This window comes from Haliotis rubra, unplaced genomic scaffold (assembly GCF_003918875.1).
Source record: "Haliotis rubra isolate DU_JTF1 unplaced genomic scaffold, ASM391887v1 Scf319, whole genome shotgun sequence".
Classification (NCBI taxonomy): domain Eukaryota; kingdom Metazoa; phylum Mollusca; class Gastropoda; order Lepetellida; family Haliotidae; genus Haliotis; species Haliotis rubra.
Window position 1 is genome coordinate 886,760 of NW_025766990.1, and position 22,422 is coordinate 909,181.

Here is a 22,422-nt window from a genome sequence, read left to right on the forward strand (position 1 = left end):
AGTCACACATTGGTGTCTTCTTTCAGTGACAAGCAATGTCACCCTAATACTGCACTGTACATCAAGCACGTCATTCACTTGATGTATCGACAGTCACAGGCTCAGATTTTAAAACCAGCTAGATTGATTATTCTTATCAAACTGGGTAAGTGTCACTCCTCGCCTACCGGCTCGGGTGACACTGCTACAAAGAGGCGTACAAAGACCGCATTACCCTCGAGAGAAGCATACAACGTATAATGTACTGAGCCAGATCGATTCATACGTACGTTTACCAAGCGCCAATCTGTTACCCAATATAGATTTGCTATCTGTTACACGTTCTGACCTTTTTATCAACAACGCCGTCATATGTGTCTCGTGTTCTTTTCAACTGCACGTAACTGTAAACATGCCAGTCGTCATGTAGGAGTGGTCGGGGTATGGCCTGTCTTCTCAGTGACCCAACAGGTATGGCAGATATACATTCATCTTTGAGCAAATAGTGAAATTTCATGTCTGATTTATTCAAGCATGGGCATGAGAGAACTTATATTTATATGTATGAAAGTTAAATCAACATGAGAATGGAAACTTTGCTTAAAAAGACTGTGCTTGACTTATGTTTATAAAGGGAATCAATTCCATATTATTTTAGAACAATGAAATAGTGTCTCCAGAACTCCAGTGTCTCCATGTTTTGTATCATATTTGATTACAACATGGGATTAACTGGTATCTCATACCAAGTTAATGTACTTGATGTTAGTAGCTGTCAATTCTCAGAGCTGCTACAAAACTACTGACGTTCTAGTTAAGTGCGTATACACCCTTCCGGATTTAGAAAACTACATCCTAAATTTAACTAATCATTCATAAAAAGGACTTGACAATTAACTTCCTTAGTGTTAAGTATAATGTTACAAATGGTCGCTTTATATCATTTTCGTGTTTCAGAGAAAGACAAGTGCATCTGTTGGACCGCTTATAAATCCTTTGAAACATCGTGAACAGGAACCTAATATCATTTTCTTCCATACAAAAGAATCAACTTTTACCGAACAGGATAGAAAGAAGAAGCGTTTAGTACTTCGGGAATTTGATACGTGTGTGTCTGCATTACGTAACACTGAGGGTGGTATTTTGTTTATTCACATTACTGACCGAACAAATAACGATAGCAACCTATCAGAATTTGACCAGTTTGTTGACAAAAGTTTGAAAAGTTTGATTGCTGATGGTTGTTCATTTGTGGAGTCCTACTCTCGAGAGTGGTTCTGTCTTCAACAAGGTATCCTGATTTTAACGGTTGCCAAAGGATCGTGTGTGTCCTCTGTGAGTCTCAACACCAAGGTGTGCTCAGATCATGAAATTGAGTTTCCGTCAACGTTTGAACTGATTACATTTGTTTCAAAAGGACAACTTGAAGAGAGTGAAGCCACAGTGAGACCAGAGCATCGGCATTTCCACGAGAATAGCCGAGACTGGGTGGAGGACAGACACATTCAAATAAAAACCTTTCATGAACCCACCTTTCGTACGTATTGTGAAGGACACACAGACAATTCGTGGGAAGAGAACTTTGTTGACTACGTTTGGAATAACCTACGTTTTCAGGAATACCTATCAGGTATGTCCAAAGTGCCACGTGGTGGCTCATATTATGTTGGAATAACTGAGTGGAAAATAGGCAGGTATATAACGAAGGTATTTGTTGGCTGTGGCAACTGCCTGCTGTATTACTAGGTACACCTTGACTTGGATGCTTTGTATGGTATTTGGAACAGCTTCATAAACATTACAGTTCTTTTATGGTGTAAAGTGATTGGATCCTGACTACAATGAGTGATTCAGATTCCTACCTGTCTTATCCATCGGACGAAGAAGACATGCCTTGCTGTCCCTTTGACCTGGACCCCATGAGTTCAGAATCATCTGATGAAAGTCCCGACAATGTGTCAATCAAAGGTAAAACATTTCCCCATACTTTCATTTCTGGAAGCCTCAGCAATTATAACAAATCTTCTCGCATTTGCAGTGTGATACTATTACCGTAGGTTTGGCTGCTTACTGCAACCAGCTAAGGCAAAGCTACAGGTGAATGGTGGTACAGATGAAAGAACTTAATGTCCCAAGCGGTAGGCAGATAATTTACCCTGATCATGGTTCATCGTTGGCTGGAATCTCCTGATGTCAAGGACCTCTCGTAGTTTCCTTTGACGCCGGTTGTTGGTGAATAGAACTTTGGTACCTTCCCACATGATGATATGGTCGTTGTTCTTAATTATGTGGTCGGAAATTGCGGAATTCTGGCCTTTAGACCCTTTATTTGAATGTATTCAAATTTATGGCAACTCATTAAAAGACTGGTGAACGTCGCGTTTGGCTACTGTCCTTAAATGACAGAACCATAAACCCGATAAAACAGTTCCAAATAGGCCTGGAACAAATGCCAGCATACGCCTAGTAATAGCCAGTCAGCGTAAAGGTTTCAGTCCCATCCTCAATACCTGGGCATTATATGTCTTCATTTCTTTGAGAAATATATACTCTAAGGAGGATGCTGATGTCGGGGTATCAAAGTTTACTTTGCATTGAGCCGAAGGTTAGTGATGTCATATGCATGTCTACTATTTTTACACTGAAGGCCAAATGACTCTGACAGCAGTGATAAGAACCCCACACATACCGTAGTTTAAATGCAGTCAGTTCCTGCTGGGGAAAACCTATTTTCATGCTGAAGAGCAACTGTATAAGAGACGGTTTACCATTTTGCTTCGAGAAACATTAATATAAAATCATGTACCTTCACGTGGATTGTTCTGGAGTCAACTTAAATCTTAAACAACAATTGTTTGCAGTTCTAAAGGGGCAAGCGGATGCACATTTCGAAAATCCTGATACGAGTTACTTGGAGAAATTGCAGTCAAGACAAGAAGGTATTTATTCTTTCACAACATTTGTGTTTACTGATATTTATTGATGGTATATTTACATATTGGGGAATGTGACTCTTAAACAAACTGGAGTCGAACTGAATTCAAGTATAATCTACCTGTGAGAAGGATCAATAGTGATATTCACTGCAGTTGCCCAAAGGAAACAGGCCGTGTTCCTCTGAGACTGCGGCCTTTCTAACTGTAGGTTCGAATCTCTGCTCCTTGCACCTTATGGCCAAAGGCATCGATCCAATGATTAACGGATCCCAAACGCTGCACTAGCGTAAGAAAATTACATTGACTGAGTAGCATTTTAACAAACCCATGAACATATAGTACCTGAAAAACTAGGGAATTGGATGAGGTCACTGGTCTAGACGCGTCCAAGATATACATGATCTACACATGTCTTTTTAGAACATTTTGAAAACTTAAGGGCTTAAATGCAGTACCCCTGATCAGACAACTTTTAAAGATCTATGCGGTGATACTCTCTGTAGAAGGAGCAGTAGGGGAGGTATAGACAGCAAAAGATAGAACTAATAGTAAATATAATTAATCATATTTTTTCCCCAGATGACTGTGTGTTTTTCCCACTGAAGCTGGAAATCTACCTATCAGACAATCATCAGTGTATAATTGATGGTTTGAAGGGTTTGGGTTATGACCAGTCGTTCGTGTACATCGGGAGGTCTCTTGTTGTCAGCCTGAACGTGGACAATGACAGAATCAAAGTACCAAAGCAGCTTATTTGCGATACCATCATATTTGCACACAACAGACCTGTTACTGTTCTCAGTTTTGTGAGAACGAATGACAAACCAGAGAAGTATGCCTTGTACAATTCACTTCTATCGAGGCACATTACAAAGATCATGCGGACATCACTGCACGAAAATATCAGCGTCATAAGTGGAGTTGTTGAAGAGCAAGGTGAAATCAAGAAAAGAATTGAAGAGTTTGAAGACAGGGCAACATTATTTAGCATAGCAGGACCCCACCAAATGAACGAATCACGGAGTAGAGCTGCAGCAACATCAATCCTACAGGCAGCCGCTGAATGTAAAGCAGCATCTTTGATAGACATGGGATCTGAAAAGGAAGGCGCTGTCTACATGTTGAGTAAACTGGAATTTGAAGAGATGGTTGATGTGATTAACGATGCAGGTGTTCTTTCCCAGAACTCCATCACTTTTCAGAACATTCTGGTGGCTCTAGAATCACTCTGTAGACTCTCTAAGGTGTGCGCGATTCGAGTTCATTTTCAGGAACTCACTGAATATATGTCTGAAGATCAACACACGGTCTTGAGGTAAAAAGGAAACCAGTACAGTGCTAAGGTTTCATAGGGTCACTAAAACACGTATCCCAAGCTCGTATTGTTACCTAGCATTTAGTATTATAACCAGTCTTGGATGTGTTACTGTAAAACGTAATACATGGTGTGCGCACAATGCACAACTCTTAACATCTGCTACCCTATACAATTAATCCATGGAAGTAGGGATTGTATATTCGCATGACCTGGTTTCGTTTTCAGGAAACACTATCCAAATTTGGATATTGGACCTAGAATGCAAGGCTATGGTACAGTCCTTGAGTCAAGTCTTCCGGTAGCAAGTGACAAAGACTCGCTGAATAGTGAGGGAAGCGTGTCAGTTTCAGGTAAGAATCAGTCTCCATCCTTTTAATCGATATCTTGCATATGAGGACCACTCTGAAACAAGGAACAGTATCAGAGATGCATTGTGGAACCTGTTTTTATTGATTAGGAATATTTCTACAACGTCGAAGGCTAACTATATTGTCTTGTACAATTCAGACCACAACACTGAACTTGTGTACTTGTTGACGAGGAAAGTTGTGCCTTCACCTCAGAAGGGAAATCTTGCCATCAGCTCAGCAAACGCAGTGGAGGTATGCACTCTTTCTTGCACATAATTGTTTTCCTCTATGAACATCGCGTGCCATGTAAATCATGTAAATCCATTTAGGGTGTTAAATTGATAATCTGAGACAGTAACATCCATTATAAAGAACCCTTTAAGTTGAAAGAACAAGCTTATTAATATTTTCTTTCAATTGTAAGATTACGCTTATTGTATTTTACGTGTTTTTGGTGTAGTTTCAGTATCAGATTACGAGTCAATCGTTTCGAAAATCAAGAAATGTGGTTATCTTCAAGTCCATGCAACATGTTCGCGCCAAACCCATCCCAGGAAAGATAAAGCGAGCTCAGTCAATGTTGGAAAGATATCAATTCACAATTGATGAATGTAAGTATCCTTACATACTAACAGCAAACAGAAACTGCTTTTTTAAAATCTTTCTAAATCTGATAATACAACTACAATGACATGTTTCTATGTAGACTTAATAGGCAACATCGAGATCATAAGAAGACGGCATGACAAAAACGTTGCGAGCCTAAATTGAGGTGCAGGGGTCAAATAAAAATGTCACAAACCCAACGACGGGTATGCATAGAAACCAGCAGTGTATCTCCGACCCACAGTTTGTCAAACGAACACAAAAGGGTAAGAAATGGCCTGAAATATGCTCGGTAACTCTGCTGTCAAATCAAGACGCAGACCATTTCATCCCACGCAGTATCAGAGGGAGACATCAGGTGACTTTGCAGGACAAGGGTGTACTAAATCAGTGCGCTGCTTCAGAAAGCTCATCGAAACCTTAGAAGTTTGAGGACAGTGATTTTCCTGTTGGAAGGCCATCAATCTTTGGCCATGACTTTGACGAAACGGTTCCCTGAATCTGATCCCTTCAGCCCACACCTGTCAAATTACTCTGAACATCAACTAAATTGGTAGTCTAATGTGATTTTACCCCTTTCCTAATCACCATGGAAGCTGTCTTCTCCATGACACAAGCTTCAGCACAACGCTCCACAAGACGTCTGTAGGCGTGTTGACGTCTGTCAATACAGGGAATGTTAAATCTGGACTCTTCTATAAAAACAGCAGTCCCCCACCAGAACCGAAATTAATAGGACTTGATTTCGGCACCAACTTTTATTGTTTTCTTGACAATGTTGCGTCAGGATGGGTCGGTCATATCTTGTATTGATTGGCTAAAGCAGTCTCTGGTTAAAAACCTTGAAGGGTGTGAGCAGTGGTTTCTGCAGTTTCGAACCTGTGCCTGTCACCCGTATCTATCTGTCTTGACGTTTTGACACTTGGACGTCGTTCATGATTTTCACAGCTGCAGGTGTTAACGTGAATGGACAGAGCATTCGTAATCGGCTTCACAGATGGAACCTGCGGGTCTGATGTCTAAGAGTTTCCCCTCTACTGACGGACCATGACATTACTGCAAGGCGAAGTTGTTGTCAAGAGGCAGAGCTGGACTAATCATCTTTGGGCAAACGTTATACTTTCGACTTCCTTGACAGACGCCACATAGTGTGGTTTAGACGGACTGAGCACTCACCCTAAGCAAAGCAGGGCAGTACTACCGTGACAACATCCTGGAGACATACACTGTGCCATCTGCGCGACGACATGGACGTCGGTGTGTGTTTCAGGATGACAGCGCAAATGCACACAGTTCGTTGCTAAGCACCTCCAATTGGGGAAACTAACTACTTTAACATATCTAGCACTCAATCCAGACTTATCCCCAATCAAACATATGTGCGATATCCTTTGACGGCGCACACGTAAGCAATCGCCGACAAACCTCTACGATATTGGTGCTGCCCTGTCGGATGAATGGATGGAATGAAACAAGTTTACAGAGGACATTTGAGTATAAACAATGTCTCGTCGAATCCAAGATTATCTTGAAAAGAGAAACGGATTCAATCAATATTAAAAGGTTGTCCTTTTCGTGATAAATGACGTGATGGACAACAGGGAGCTTGTCATCTGACGTTAAACGACTAATGACAATCTCAGTCAGTTGTTACTGCATAATTACTCAAATCTATTGTTGCTGTTCGTTGATACGGAGCCTCAGAACAAGGTACACCCGCGTCTTGGACGCGCGAGGAGGGTACACAAGATATTGAATGACCGAGTGCTTCATGTTTGTCATTTTCATTTGGGGTTGGGGTGGTGTGTGTGTGTGTGTGTGTGTGTGTTTGGTCTATACGACTGATGTTTGCTAGTGCTGCTTGATTTGTTTGTCTGTATGTCACGATGTGTCACGTTTGTCAACACATTAAACATTATGATGACACTCTCAGACCTATTATTTCTGAGAAACTTTTCTTTACATGTGTAATATATCATTTGACCCTATATTAATGACGTCTAGTTATACTATCAATGGTTATGGCACACTTTAATGAATGCCCCAACATTTTTAATTGTATGTATTTATGTGTATGTTAATGTGATATCACATGTCTTTTCTTTAATGATACCAAAGGGCACTTCATGTGAAGACTGTACTCAACTGCAGTATGAGTAGCAGCCCTTCGTCTTCTCCTGGGTCAACAGATATCTACCACTATACAGCATAAAAGACAAACATCCACCAAGAACATCGATGTCCTTTGGATACAGGAAAGGCCGATGGTGTTTAAATTCCACTCCAGGGAATGACCTTTGAAAACATTTCATACATGTAGCATCATGTTGATTCGTCTCAGTTTTCAAGAATGTAGTGATAGTACTCGAAACTTCGGACTTGATTCGTATCAGGAAGTGATATAGAGATCTGTCATGGGTTTTCACTTTGGCTGGCGGTCAGAAGAATTTGAAGTATTAACAATCAAACTTAACACACACTTGAAAGACCTTTGAAAATATCAGGACCAGACTAGAATATTTTAATGAAATACTTACAAACCTGCGAAAGGGAAGACTAACTTTGATAGGTAAATGTGTAACAATAATAAAGACCCTAGCTGGAAGTCATATATAGCCTAAACCGAACTTTCTTCAATTTTATATGGAATACAAAGGAACTAAAAACCAACGATCTAACTTGATACGGACCATAGAGAAGGTTGGCGTTGTATTTATGAGACAAATTCGTGTAACCGGAAATCAAATGATGACAACTGTAACAGGGAATGGTTGGGACCGACAGGTACTTCGAGTTATGCATAATATTCAATTCGAGACGCCGGCATCCGACTCATCGGGATTTGACCGAATCAAACTTAAGATGCAGCCTTCGAAACCTAATATTGAAAGTCCAAAGAACTCAATTATATACATCCTCTAGTGGCTAACATTAATCAAATAAATAAAGTCAGGTTGATAATCCTTACTGGAATAAAATGATTGATATTTGGAATATATCTTATAGAGAACACTATATTTACCCTAGACACATGTATGATGTTTGAACTCATATGGCTTAATCACAATTCCGCAACTGATGTCAGTTTATACAAAACTGGTATAACAAAGATAGTGATAAAAATACTTGTTGTTCTTCCTGTTTCACTAGGGGATTGAAATAAAAGTATTCTATTGTAACTGGAATAAACGGTAACATCTTAGAAATGATTAGCTAATAAAAAGTTTTGGCTGGTTTTCCGTTAAGCTATTGGTAATTGATGACTTTGCAGCTGTATGTAATAAGTGGGAAATATGTGCAGACATTCCATTTAAAAACAATTCCTTTAGTATATCATAGTGATTCATAAACATATGCTCTGTCATCGTATCTCATGGTGACAGTCACTGGATTGTCTGGTTCACACCCGATTTGTTTACAAACACCATCATACAACTGTAATACTGCTGAAACAATTGTACAGTCGATTTCTTAAGAATGGTGAAAGGGTTTTGTCTCTCCTACTTAGTATAGAAACTGTACAAAGGATGTGATGTTACTGGAATTCCAATTCAAAGCTTTTTACATTGGAATAACTTAGGTAATAGAGACAATGTCTTTGGTGTATTTCTTGGACGCGAACATGGTAAACACTCCAGGACTCAACCGGGTCCAATCACATCACACTGGCCGCAAAGAGAGAAATATTAATATTAGGTATAAGAAACAAATGCCAACCTGTTGATATATACAAAGTAGAAAAACCAATTTTATTATGCTAATTTGAATCCATATGTATAGAATGAAGAATTATACACATATGTTAACTCTACCACCTACTATTTTATCCAAATATTTAAAACCCTTTTAGATTTATTTTATTCACACCATAGCATCCAGTTCTTTATTTATAGGTTCAATTAATCACCGACATATTGATGTAATGTGATGTGATGTGATGTGATGTGATGTGATGTGATTCTTGTTGATGTAGTTATTGCTTTTATTATTGATATATTACTTAGTTACATGCACAGATAAACATGCACAGAAAAACTGCTTATGATTTCGTAATGCTTGACTTAGTATTCATTTATTCAGTTATCCAAGTTTTCGACTACTAATATGATTATTTTACACATTATCGTATTTCTCTAACTACCCTTTGATCTAAATACCTAAGCGCTTATAAAGTTACATATTTGGTTAACAATGTAATACCTTGATGCTTATGAAAGCTTGTTTAATGTGACTTTTATCCCAATATATAAAACGTTTTAGATTAACAGCAGGGTCTTAATTTTATTCACACCATAACATGTGATGTGATGTGATGTGACCTGGTTGGTTGGTTGTTGACTGATTGCTATGTTTAGATGTATTTGGTGTGTTTTTTATCGATTAATTAATTTTTTTGGTATTAATTTCTTTTCTTGTTGATGTAGTTATTGCTTCTATTATTCATGTATTAATTAGTTACATGTACAGATAAAGATGCACAGATTCATTTATTCATTTATCCAAGTTGTCGACTTATCTATCGATTTAGCCACTGAATTGTCTATATCTTTATACACCCATCCACTAAGTCAGTCCACATACAGACTCCCTTTACTTAACTACCCAACTGTACTAATATGATTATTTTACATTATATCGTATTTCTCTAACAACCCTATGATCTAAATACCTAAGCGCTTATAAAGTTACATATTTGGTTAACAATGTAATACCTTGATGCTTATGAAAGCTTGTTTAATATGACTTTTATCCCAATATATAAAACGTTTTAGATTAACAGCAGGGTCGTAATTTTATTCACACCATAACATGTGATGTGATGTGATGTGACCTGGTTGGTTGGTTGTTGACTGATTGCTATGTTTAGATGTATTTGGTGTGTTTTATCGATTAATTAATTTTTTTGGTATTAATTTCTTTTCTTGTTGATGTAGTTATTGCTTCTATTATTCATGTATTAATTAGTTACATGTACAGATAAAGATGCACAGATTCATTTATTCATTTATCCAAGTTGTCGACTTATCTATCGATTTAGCCACTGAATTGTCTATATCTTTATACACCCATCCACTAAGTCAGTCCACATACAGACTCCCCTTTACTTAACTACCCAACTGTACTAATATGATTATTTTACATAATATCGTATTTCTCTAACAACCCTATGATCTAAATACCTAAGCGCTTATAAAGTTACATATTTGGTTAACAATGTAATACCTTGCTGCTTATGAAAGCTTGTTTAATGTGACTTTTATCCCAATATATAAAACGTTTTAGATTAACAGCAGGGTCGTAATTTTATTCACACCATAACATCCAGGGCCCTTATTCTCGAAACGTTCGTAGCCCTAACAATGTAATCACTTGCTGCTTATGGAAGCTTGTTTAATGTCACCTGTCCATAGAATGTGAATAAAAAGTGCTTAAAACAACAATTTGTTGTGCTGTGTTTTATCATATTACTCAAGACACAGAATAGAATTGTCAAATGGTATATAGGATAGGTTACTGATAATCAAACAAAATTCTGACAATTTGGCAAATACTAGTGATAAAATTCCTGAAACATAAACTGGTTTCAGTAAAAGGCTATTCTACTGCTACCCATAATTGTAGTTTTTATGCCACTGTTTAGATGTATATGGTAAGAAGGAAACGTACATTGTATGGAACATTTATTGTCACTAAGAAAGCCATTGACTCTGCAAATCGACAGAAACTATGGGTGTGTTTATGATAGGCAGGATTGGATTATTGTCTGTGTTATAAGGTATCTGTGTGTGCGTCAAAGATTGTGTACGTTGTTTTGGAGAATTTACTGACTATTTTGTTTGCCCATTGGTGTTATACAAGAAGGTGTGTTGAGTCCTATTTCTTTTTCCTCCTTGTCAGTGAGTTAGAAATGGAATAATCTATAAAGGCACACATGTTGTACAGGTATATTCTATATTTTGGAGATTTTAATGTTACTGTTTGCTGATGTGTGGTGGGTTTACTGAATCAAGTTTAGAGAATAAATCGAATGAATGGCAATTAAATGTCATACTTGATAAGTCAAATATTGTTGTATTTAGAAGGGGTAGACGACTCGCTAGTTACGTTCAGTGGTTCTGCAAGGAAATTGAAAATGAAATCAGTGAAATTAGTTGCTGAATATATGTATCTTGGTGTAGATATTAGTCATAAACTGCATCTAGGTAATAACGTTGTTGCAAACATAAAATATATTTGGGATTACACTTTCTCAGTCGCGGTGACTGAATGGGTTAGATGGCTGACATTGTGTGCTGGCGATTACGTGCCTCACTCTAAGGTTGTGGGCTCGAACCCCAGATGAGACTCAACCCAACAAAAGTACTAGAATCTTTTACTAGAAAAACGTAATCCCAAATATAACACGTTACATTTGACCACTTTCTAAACGGCATTGTGTATTCATTTGACGGGAGTGCTTTTCTTTCTCCTTGATCGACATGTATCAGACACGATACTGTTATTTACTTTTTCAGATTTCGGATAAAGTTGTCAAGTCAAGGTCAAATATGTGTTAGTCTCTCATAATTGTGTTTGCTTGGTCCGCAAATAAAATATTCACAAACGACTGCAGTTCGGTTATTATCACAACTGTCCACGTTGAAATAGGTACATGCAATTGCATAAGTAATTTAGTAAGGAAGGTGTTGCAATTTAGTAAATTTGAAACAAAAACTATCAGAATCGTGAATACACCTGCATTAATGTTACTGTAAATGTGCTTAAATTTTCACCAATGTATGTTTTCAACTTTTGAAAAGCTGACAAGCTGTGTTTTCAAACAAATGACGTGCAGTCAATCGATCGTTCGTAATGAAAAACAATAAATCTTAATAATAAAAATGAATGAGAATAAAGATAAAACGATCTTTTTCACAATAAATTTCCATGTATTGCATTACTCAAAATACAGGGGAAGTACAAATCATGTTTGCTGCTTTAGATACACAGGCTTGAATAGCACTCGATTATCAGGGTTAACCTGAGCAAACTGTAAGTGACCAATCAGATAACAGTTGTAACAAATGTTATCTTGTTACTTTATTTGGAATATGGGGTCGTAGTTTGCGTTAGTTTACATTCTTGTTATAATTTCATTATATTGACGTCCATTAATTCTTCACAAGTAGCACATGTCATTGCATCCCAATTGCGTAGATCGATGCTCATGCTGTTGATTATCTGATGCAGATTCGATTATTTACAGACTGCCGTCACACAGCTGGACTATTGCTGAGTGCGGCGTTAAACAAAAAACAAGCAAACAAACAAACCGACTTTACAAATACTTCCTCAAATTGTTAGCTTATACTGATGCATTACCGCCATACATGTGACAAATACTGGACAATCTTTCATTGTTCCTGTTACCAGACTGTGCACAATATCAGTAACAGGAACGAGGAAAAGTTGTTGACATGTTGTACATCTAAATTTCTATGGCACACCGTTTGACCGACATGACTGTTCAGAATGACCTGACATGGGTGTCCAGTTAAGCCTACAATGGTAGACGATGTCAAATATCTATCAGCAACATATTTGCTGGACAGGATTTATTCGCCTTTAGGCGGGAATATGATTTACAATGAAGAGCTCTTTGTTAATAAATATTAAGTATTGCTTCATATAACGAAACACAACAAGAATCAGCGGGACATGGTGTTAATTTTACCCGATACGGCTCTATATATTCCGTGTACATAAAGCATATGGTAACACTGAGTACATGTTTAAATTGAAATTATATAGAATTTGAGTTTATAAAATTCAGAAATATATTTTAAACTATTTTCTGTGTGCAGGCCCTTCACAAAATATGCGGCCTACATACACCTCACTGTGCCATGTTGTTTCCCTGGTCATAACCATATTTTGTATACTTGGTCGGCCATGTTTACCTGCACATTGAACATAACATTCTTTAGTTTTTCGTTAATTGAACAGAGTGAGAAAATGACAATTTGAAAAAATGCATTGTTCAAGTATGATGAATAATTAACAGAATGGTTATTCTAAAAAATACATTCATTATTTTATCATTAAGTCATCAGTCAAATATACACATTAAATAAACGTATGCACACCGAATCGCCATTTGATTGTTTACACTTCGTTTCTCCTAACGTTAGTACGCACGGTCACGGGGCAGTGGAGAAGCCTCGTTGTTAAAGCGTTCGCTCGTCCGGCTGAAGATCTGCGTTATATTCCCCACGTGGGTACAATGCGTGAAGCCCATATTTTGTTCCCCGCCGTGATATTACCTGGAATATTGCTAAATGCGGCGTTAAACTTAACTCACTCACTCATTAATCACTCACGTACGGCCACGGTGTTGTCATAGCATATAAGCAATGCATTACGCTTTAGATAAATTAGAAGACTTTTGATTGGTTGATAACCATTGTATATGAAACCATACTAATTTCACGGGTAGTATGGATCCATCTTAACGTGTTCCAGCGGGCGGTAAGGAAGACCTTGCAGTTTGCAACCTTTTCACATTGATATGTAACGCACTTGGACAATTAAATTGTCATCATCATGAAAAACTGATTTATCCAAAAAAATATAAATACATATCTATAAAGTGGCAATGGCTTGAAGTTAAAGCTTTATCGTAAGCGATGGTATTATTTGAAATAACAAGTCACTTAAAACGTATTTATAAGCCTACACGAGTTACGTCCCTTACACAGGACCAAAAGCCGGATAGTAAACCATTGAAATAAACGTAAATACAGTAGGAAATACATGCCATGACCGGATTTACGTATGTTTTCAGATATTTCCTAACTTCGGGCATATATTTCATATGAATCTATACCTTTGAAACATATGCTCATCGTACATTTTCGTATGCACAAGTACATGGTTCATGTATGCCATGACCGGATTGTCCGGTATTTCCAAACATGAATTGCAAAACAGATATCCAAGTAAATACATGATCATACAGTATTTCCGATGCATTCCTTTGAATTTCAATGGGTGCTGAAATTTCCGATTTCGTTCTAAGTTTACTCAGGTTGGAAACATATAAATGTACTTAGGTGGGGAAGCACATGTAAATTTTCAAATTTTCAAATGTTTACAGACCTTAGATATGTATGTATCATACCGGATTTCAGGGGTATGTATATGAACGGTTCATGCATACACCTTCATGTTACCTGTGCTCAAGCAACGTGAACATTTGTTTCCATCTTGTGAATTACTTGGTTCATGTGATTTCATTTTCACACATTTTAGTACGTTTGAAATCAACGTTCACGTGACCTCATTTTTCGTATCATCAAAAGAGCCTGACTAAGAAAGCAGTATTACGCAAGTTACCATGGCTTATTAAACTGCACTCGCTCTTGCTACCAGTATCAGTTACGCTTTGTCTGCGGTGTTGGCAAATTTTGTGAGTGGTGAACAAACGGGCGATGAGCTGCCCCTTTGTCCTTGCAAGTGTCCCTAGCTGTACATGTCCTTGCAGAATAGCACGTTATCTCTCTTGGAACACGGCCAAATACGCTACACGAACCAACTAGTAATTTCTTAAGTCTCTTCATCTCGCGCATCAATACTGTAAAATAGTTTTTGGCAGAACATAATTGGAATATTATTGCACTGCAATGTACCTTTTTTAATAGTTACGCAAAAGGGGTTGTTGTCGGCACGGGTACTACAGATGTGTACCCAAGCTACGTTTCTGTATACAGAAATGTACCCTAGCCAAATTCGGAATACAGAAACGTACCCTTGGACGATTCCAGTCCGCAGTGTGTTGTTTTCTTGATTGGAACATACAGTGGTATTAGATGCATTTGATTGCGTTCTATAAGAAACGACCATCCACGGTAACGAATATTTCGTAGAGCACAATACCATTTGCAATCAGTTGAACGGGAACTACTACATACGGTTTCGATTTTAGGTTGCGAAATATGGACTCATCGTCCGTGTAAGGTGCCGGGTACGTTTCTGTATTTTGATCTTGTTTAGGGTACATTACTGTATACAGAAACGTACCTGGGGTACATATCTGAAGTACCTGTGCCGACAACGACCCCTTCAGCAATAGTCACAGTGCCTGAACCATGTTATTTCTCCTTCAGCCTTTGCTGTAATAACGCCACACATGAACTTAAAGTTGTCCACATTAGTTTCATTAACACAAACGTATACGGTAACAAACAATGTCATATCAAATTATATATTCTGTGAGACATGAAATGAAAAATAGTTTTTATCGTGTAGCGATTATTACCGGATAGCACAGGCGGGTGCGTTCTCTGAGTATACCATAGGCATGTTGGACATCCGTGCCTTTTGTGAAATTCGTCTTGATTGTCCTGTTTAAATTGACGATCCATAAACCCAGATTCCGAAAGCAAATGTCACACAAGTAAATGTGATGTTGCATTGCTGTAATGTTCCCCGTCGGAGAAGTCGTTCTCACAAGATATATATTCCGTTGTTTGGAGCAGGCCTATGACTATTACGCCCCAGTGTTGCTAGACATCTTGCAGACCTTTAACCTGACATAGTCGCAGACCTTGCATGTTCAAGTTCTGATCTGACAGGTGCCGAAAATATTGATTCCGACAAGAATAAAATAACTCAGTGGGTTATTGTTTTCCTAAGTAAGTGGAGTGCTTTCTACAACATTGGAGATAATGGTATCGTTGTCCTTCTGATATTCACCCGAACAGAAGCTCTACCCATTTACGGTACAACGTGTATGTTACAGATTTGTAAGGAATAGTCTTAAGACTTTTCTACTTTGACCAGGATTCTTCGAACTTGCAACCGTCGTTTGAGAAGATCAAGAGAGAAAGGGGTATTTTGTGATGTATCTGGCAGACGTATATGGGGAAATTTCGAAGAATGTTGCTGTATAAATAAAATAATAGAAATACCGGCTTTGTTTGAAAAGTACCCTCTATCTGATAGCCAGTGAGATTATTGTGAAAGATCGCAATATGTATCATCATAAAAGGGCCCAGATAAAAGTACACGTCATTCATTCCCACCTTATTCCCACTCCCAATTATATCCCCTTTATAGACACGGGACATGGTTGTTACAGATAGGGCAAACACTTTCTTCTATAGGTATCTGCCGCTACATACATGTATTCAGAGTATTGAGAAAAGTAGCGACGTGTGTTCTCCATCACACATATAATTGTATAGAAGCCCAGTGATTAGGGAATAGCGCTGCAGCAACTTATTGAAAATTACGGCATACACTATCATCTGCAGTAATAATGATAATAATATGGACATTTGTAGAGCGCAGTATAGTAGTAACTCCATACCTAGCATCGTATTTATTACTCTCTTACATACTGTGAAATATCACAGGGTTTTCATGGCAACGATAATTTGGCATACTATTTATTGTCTTATTCTTTTATCTGCGATTAGAATTCAAATAAGTTTTGACGTGAGCATGTTAAGAGAAAAGAAGCTGTAATAGGAATATTAATGTGATCGAACCTATAGGCCTTTGTAAAAGCGAGTTTCAAGCCAACTACAAAAAAAACTGTTTTCATGATAAATATCTGCTAATCCGTGGCATGATTCCGACCATATCATGAGCATGTGTTTGTGAATCATAATCAAATAGTGATGTTACAAGGCGTCCATGCAGCGTCAACAAACACATGCAAACGCACGAGAATTGCAATACGGGCCCCTGCACCAATGATTCTCCGTGACCTGGAGACACTTGTGATTGAGCGTATGTAGGGACGTAGTCTGTTATACAGACCCTGAAGCAAATATATCCAAGCCCACGCAAGTCTAGAAAATGTGGCAAGTCTAGATTTCCACAGCTTCAGGAGAATGTCTCAGGGCTCCTTTTTATTATATTTTTCCATTTTACTATGAACTTTTTTCTGTAAAATATGCTCATTTCAGAGACTAGTTGTTAGTCTAGTAGGGACGGGTAGAAGACAAAAGACAAAATGAATACTCGCGCTGTTATACTTATATGTAAACATTCGTTCTTTTCCAGTTTCAACCAAATGTACATTCGAAAGATATCGGAATCTAAGTTAAGCTATTTGAATTATATTTACAATTAAAAGATCCAAACAATGGTCTGTTGTCCAAATTTTTGGATTTCCATATCTTGTCCCAGTCTGTCTCACAGTCACAGAACGATATTATTTCCCCTTCTGTCCAGCCCTTACTGTAATATGTACACTGCACTACTGTATATGTTGCACATATACTACACAATGTATTATGCACGTATTCAATGCTATGCCAAGCAACGTCCACTCGTATTCAAGATTACACCTGGTTAGAGATGCAAGCAAATGTGTATTCGTATGTGCATTTTAATGAAATGAGGAACCAAGCAAGCAAAAGTCATAGTATGCATACAAATCAAGTTGGTACACTGGGACTCGTTATCATCGGAGGAAGCTAACAGTTTACCTGTATGGACGATCTATTATAAGTACCTGTTGTCTGTATGTAGTAGACAGACCCGTTACATAGCATGTAGAGCACGGACACACTGCTCGTGCATCCCACACACTCACGTACGCGTGCTTCACACATTCGCAGCGCGTTGCACCGTTAACATCTAGCGGTGAGTGTCACTGACTGAAGACGTGAAGGGAGGCGTTGACATATTATCATGTTATATCTAAATCATATAAATTGTTCATTTACGTCCCATGTGAATCTCTGCAAAAGCGCAATGTTACTGTAAACAACACATTTTTCTGCACAGTTATACTGATGTTAACATATGTAAAGCATGTAGTCATGATGACTATCGACAGTGACTGTTCATGAGATCGTGCAATGGCATTATGGGTATTTCAAACAAGTTATCTCATGACTGTAATAGTATTCATTTGTCTTGACTCAGACTAATCTAAACCTTGAGTTTAGTAGACTCGCACACTTCATCGAAGTGCTGTTGGCCACCTTTCTCGCAGGCCTGTCCCCCATCTTAATGAGGATGCATGACCCCGCTGGTCACTCATGACGCCTCAACTTTCTTATACAAGACCAGTTGGCGGGCCCTTCGAGCTTGCGCTGCTCGGGGTCCGGTAAGATCTTCACTGATAATAATTCGTGTCAACTGACAAGTTATGAGTTCTCCTAACGTCCTCATATAGCTTCCCGTCTCGATTACGATTTGTGAATCTTAAATCTGAATCTGATATGTGTTATTCAGAATGGTTGTTTTGTATTCTCTCTTCAGAAACAGTTTTAAAAAGGAAGCAATAAAACTATGCTTTTCAATGGCAATGCTAGAAAATAAAATTTTATATATACACATATTTCACTTTCTGAATGAAATCATGTATGAAATTATCTGCTGTGTCCATATATGAAAACAACCATAGGAATGAGGGTTGTCCTGGTCACGTGTCTTCGTTGATCATGGCGGGTTGGTTTGCTTGCCTTGTGGTTAAAGCATTCGCTCGTGGATCCGGGTTTAGTTTCCTACATTTGCATAATGTGTGAGGCCACCTCCGCCCCGCGATATCGCTGGAATATTGCTAAAATTGGCGCAAGCCATACTCACTCACTCGTTGATTACAGAGTAACAGCAGGCTACGAGATTCCTTCTTATCGTTTATTTGCATATCTCCTTAAAGGCATTGTAACTCCTTAACCTTGCACGAAAACGCAGGTAGGTGATATTATAAGTTATGACATGGTGTCGAGGGAAATCAGTCCCAAGTAAGGTTGTATACAACCTTACGAGGGACTGATAAAACCCCATATTTCCCTCGACACCATGTGATAACGCATTTATCTAGCCGAATGATTTTATTAAATCAAAAGAAAACAATACGCATCGAATCTACTTGGTTTTATTTATGTGCGATGTCAAGTCGACAACAGCCGATCGATTGACCTCAATGCAGCGCACGTTACTAAAGGCTTGGCGATGCACGCTTTTCTCACTTCGCGTGGTCACCGAGGCGTGGCGGGATAATATGACTCTTTTACTGCCTGCTCGCGGATCGTGACGGGTGTACATAATATTTTATCAGAGTCACGTGAACCAGTCAAAACTCGACATTCTTACATGAGGCCGGATAACAACTTTTACTGACATTATTGTAAGATGCAATTTGTATGTGTCTCTGTATGGTTCATACACGGACATGGGCAACGGCAAAATAGCCGGGGCTGCATGAAATACATGGACAGTGTCGGTTATAATGGAGTGAGTGGGTGAGTTTAGTTTTACCCGCTTTTAGCAATATTCCGGCAATATCACGGCGGGGACACATACAATGGGCTTCACACATTGTACCAATTGGGGGAATCGAACCCGGGTTTTCGGCTTGACGAGCGAACGCTTTAACCACCTGGCTACCCCATCGCCCCTATAATGGCTGAACGTTTGTCAAGTTATGTTTATCAATAATACCATTTGCAAGGCCTTGCATATACTTGACTTTCATACTCATAGGCATATAATAGATTTGAGATATTATTCATATTGGTCGACCCATTTCCATCGTAATTAAAAAGTCATTACTGTAAAATTTACACTAGTCCTTCATGTTAAATAGCTGTCTTTGAAACACAGAATGTATTCCAAGCTGATTTGCTTTTCAGTCATTTCACGTCCCACGCCCAGCGATGACATTAGCATTATGCGATTTACACTAGTCTAGCATGTTAAATAGCTGTCTTTGAAACACAGAATGTATTCCGCGCTGATTTGCTTTTCAGTCCCTTCCCGTCCCACGCCCAGCGTTGACATTGGCATTATGTGATCTGACAACGGAAAACAAATGGAAGTTCTTGTGTTTATTTACTCTTTGAAGTGTACCGTTTCTACAACGTATCACATGCTAAATGATGCATAATAGTGGATAAAAAGAACCCTGGCCATTTTTTATTTAGTTTGAAAACTACTGACTGGTTTTGCTATTGAACACTCACTGATTACATGTTGTGACAACCATCTGTCGTCGAGCGAGAGCGTGTAGTGAACGCCTGTGTTTGTTCGTGCTGGTCTTGCCTTTGTGGTAATATCTGAACATGACGGGAACATGAATCTAATCAATGCCCTGTATGGTGTTTATGCATAAATCCATGTTGAGTCACACACTCAACAACGCTGGGAGTTTTAAAAACTCTTGTTACCTTTGATCGCGCAATGAATATCGAAGATATTCAGTCGCAGATAATAGTGCAAAGCTAATTCATAACGCCATTCGTGTTGAACATGTAGCGGATATTACTTCATACGTTTACACGCGCACCACCTCCTGTACAAACTTGACAGAGAACCGTTCTCTATGAACGGTTCTATGTTCATGATAACTAGAAATGTCTCTTACAGTAACATGTAGAGTTTCAAGTTCGGGTTTATTACTACGGAAGCGTATTACGGCCACGGTGAAAAAATGTTTGGTCTCACGATCTCCTACGTAGGACTTAATATCTCCTACGTAGCACTTAATATCTCCTACGAAAGACATATTTTCTCCTACGTAGGACATAGGACATATTTTCTCTTACGTAGTACTTAATATCTCGTATATACGTAGGAGATGAGCGATATATTAATAGTATTAGACATTAATCTGAAATGGTCGACTTAAATCCCCAGACACGCAAACAATCAGTCCCCGATGCATATAAGTTATGTATAGTTACATAGTTTTTCTACTGGAGTATATCATCCTAGTATTTATGGTGCTGAACATCCACGTGACCTCATTATTATTATTTCCAAAAGAGCCTGACAAAGAAAGCAGTATTACGCAAGCTAACACGCCTTATTCAGCTGCACTCGCTCTTGCTACCAGTATCAGTTACGCCTTGTCTGTGGTGTTGGAAATCTTGTTTTGAGGGATTAAAAGGTTCAGTTATGAACAAAGGGCGATAAGGTGCCTCTTTGTCCTCTCAAGTATCCCTAGCTGTCCCAATAGAATAGCACTTTATCTCTCTTAGAGCTCAGCCAAATATGCCAACTCGTAATTTCTTAAGCCTATTCAGCTTACTACTTTAATTAAAATACTTTTTGGCAGTACATAATTGGAAAATTATTGCACTGCATGTGACCTTTCTTAATAATCTCACAGTGCCAAAACCATGTTATTTCTCCTTCCGCTCAGCGTTTGCTGTAATAACGCCATACATCAGCTTTAAGTTGTCCTCATTTGTTTCACTAGCGCAAAAGTATGCGACAACAAACAATGCCATATCAACTTATATATTCTGTGAGACATGAAATGAAAACTAGTTTTTTTTCGTGTAGCGATTAAGACCCGATAGTACAGGCGGGGGCGTTCTCTGAGTATACCACAGGCATGTTAGACGTCCGTGTCTTTTCAAATTCGTCTTGATTGTCCTGTTTAAATTGACGACCGATGAACCCAGATTGCGAAAGCAAATGTCACACAAGTAAATGTGATGTTGCATTGCTGTACCTTTACCCGTCGGAGAAGTCCTTCTCAAAAGATATATATTCCGTTGTTTGGAGCAGGCCTTTATGACTATTACTCCCCAGTGCTGCTAAACAACTCGCAGACCTTAAGTCTGACATAGACGCAGACCTCGCATGTTCAGTTCACATCTGATTGGGGCCGAAAATATTGATTCCGACATGAATGCAATATCTCATTAAGTTATTTTATTCCTAAGTAAGTGGAGTGCCTTCTACAACATGGGAGATAAATGTATCGCTGTCCTTCTAATATTCCCTCGAACGGAAGCTCTACCCATTTTAGGTACTATGTGTATGTAACAGAGTAATAGGGAATAGTCTTAAGACTTTTCAATTTGACCAGGGTTCTTCGAACTTGTAACAGTCGCTTCAGATAATCAAAAGAGAAAGGGGTAGTGCGCGATGTATCTTACGAACGTATATATGGAGAACGTTCGAAGAATGTTACTGTGTAAATACAATAATTGAAATACCGCTTATGATTTAAAAGTACCCTCAATCTGATAGCCAGAGAGATTATTGTGAAAGATCGCAGTATGTATCATCATAAACGGGCCAGGATAAAGGTACATGTCATTCATCCCCATATTATATCCCTTTTATAGACACGGGGCATGGTTGTTACAGGTAGGGCAAACACTTTCTTCTATAGGTATCTGCCAGTTTCACGCTACATACATGTATTCAGATTATTGAGAAAACTAGTGACGCAAGTTCTTCTCCGCCACACATATAATTGTATAGATACCAAGTG

At 38.5% G+C, this 22,422-nt stretch overlaps 1 protein-coding gene across 2 annotated transcripts in view; it reads left to right on the forward strand.

The window, feature by feature from the left end:
- Positions 1 to 375: 375 nt before the first annotated feature.
- Positions 376 to 22,422, forward strand: part of LOC124283629 — a 71,218-nt gene continuing 49,171 nt past the window's right edge. Inside the window, exons 1-8 of one of the 2 annotated variants that reach the window (XM_046719618.1) lie at positions 376 to 450; positions 937 to 1,947; positions 2,841 to 2,918; positions 3,495 to 4,230; positions 4,459 to 4,583; positions 4,741 to 4,835; positions 5,044 to 5,194; positions 7,308 to 9,488. In XM_046719618.1, the coding sequence (XP_046575574.1) occupies positions 1,821 to 1,947; positions 2,841 to 2,918; positions 3,495 to 4,230; positions 4,459 to 4,583; positions 4,741 to 4,835; positions 5,044 to 5,194; positions 7,308 to 7,321 (1,326 nt within the window). In that variant the 5' untranslated portion in view covers positions 376 to 450; positions 937 to 1,820 and the 3' untranslated portion in view covers positions 7,322 to 9,488. Of the gene's footprint in view, positions 451 to 936; positions 1,948 to 2,840; positions 2,919 to 3,494; positions 4,231 to 4,458; positions 4,584 to 4,740; positions 4,836 to 5,043; positions 5,195 to 7,307; positions 9,489 to 22,422 lie in introns of those variants that run through there. The other variant, XM_046719619.1, reaches the window with a different exon arrangement.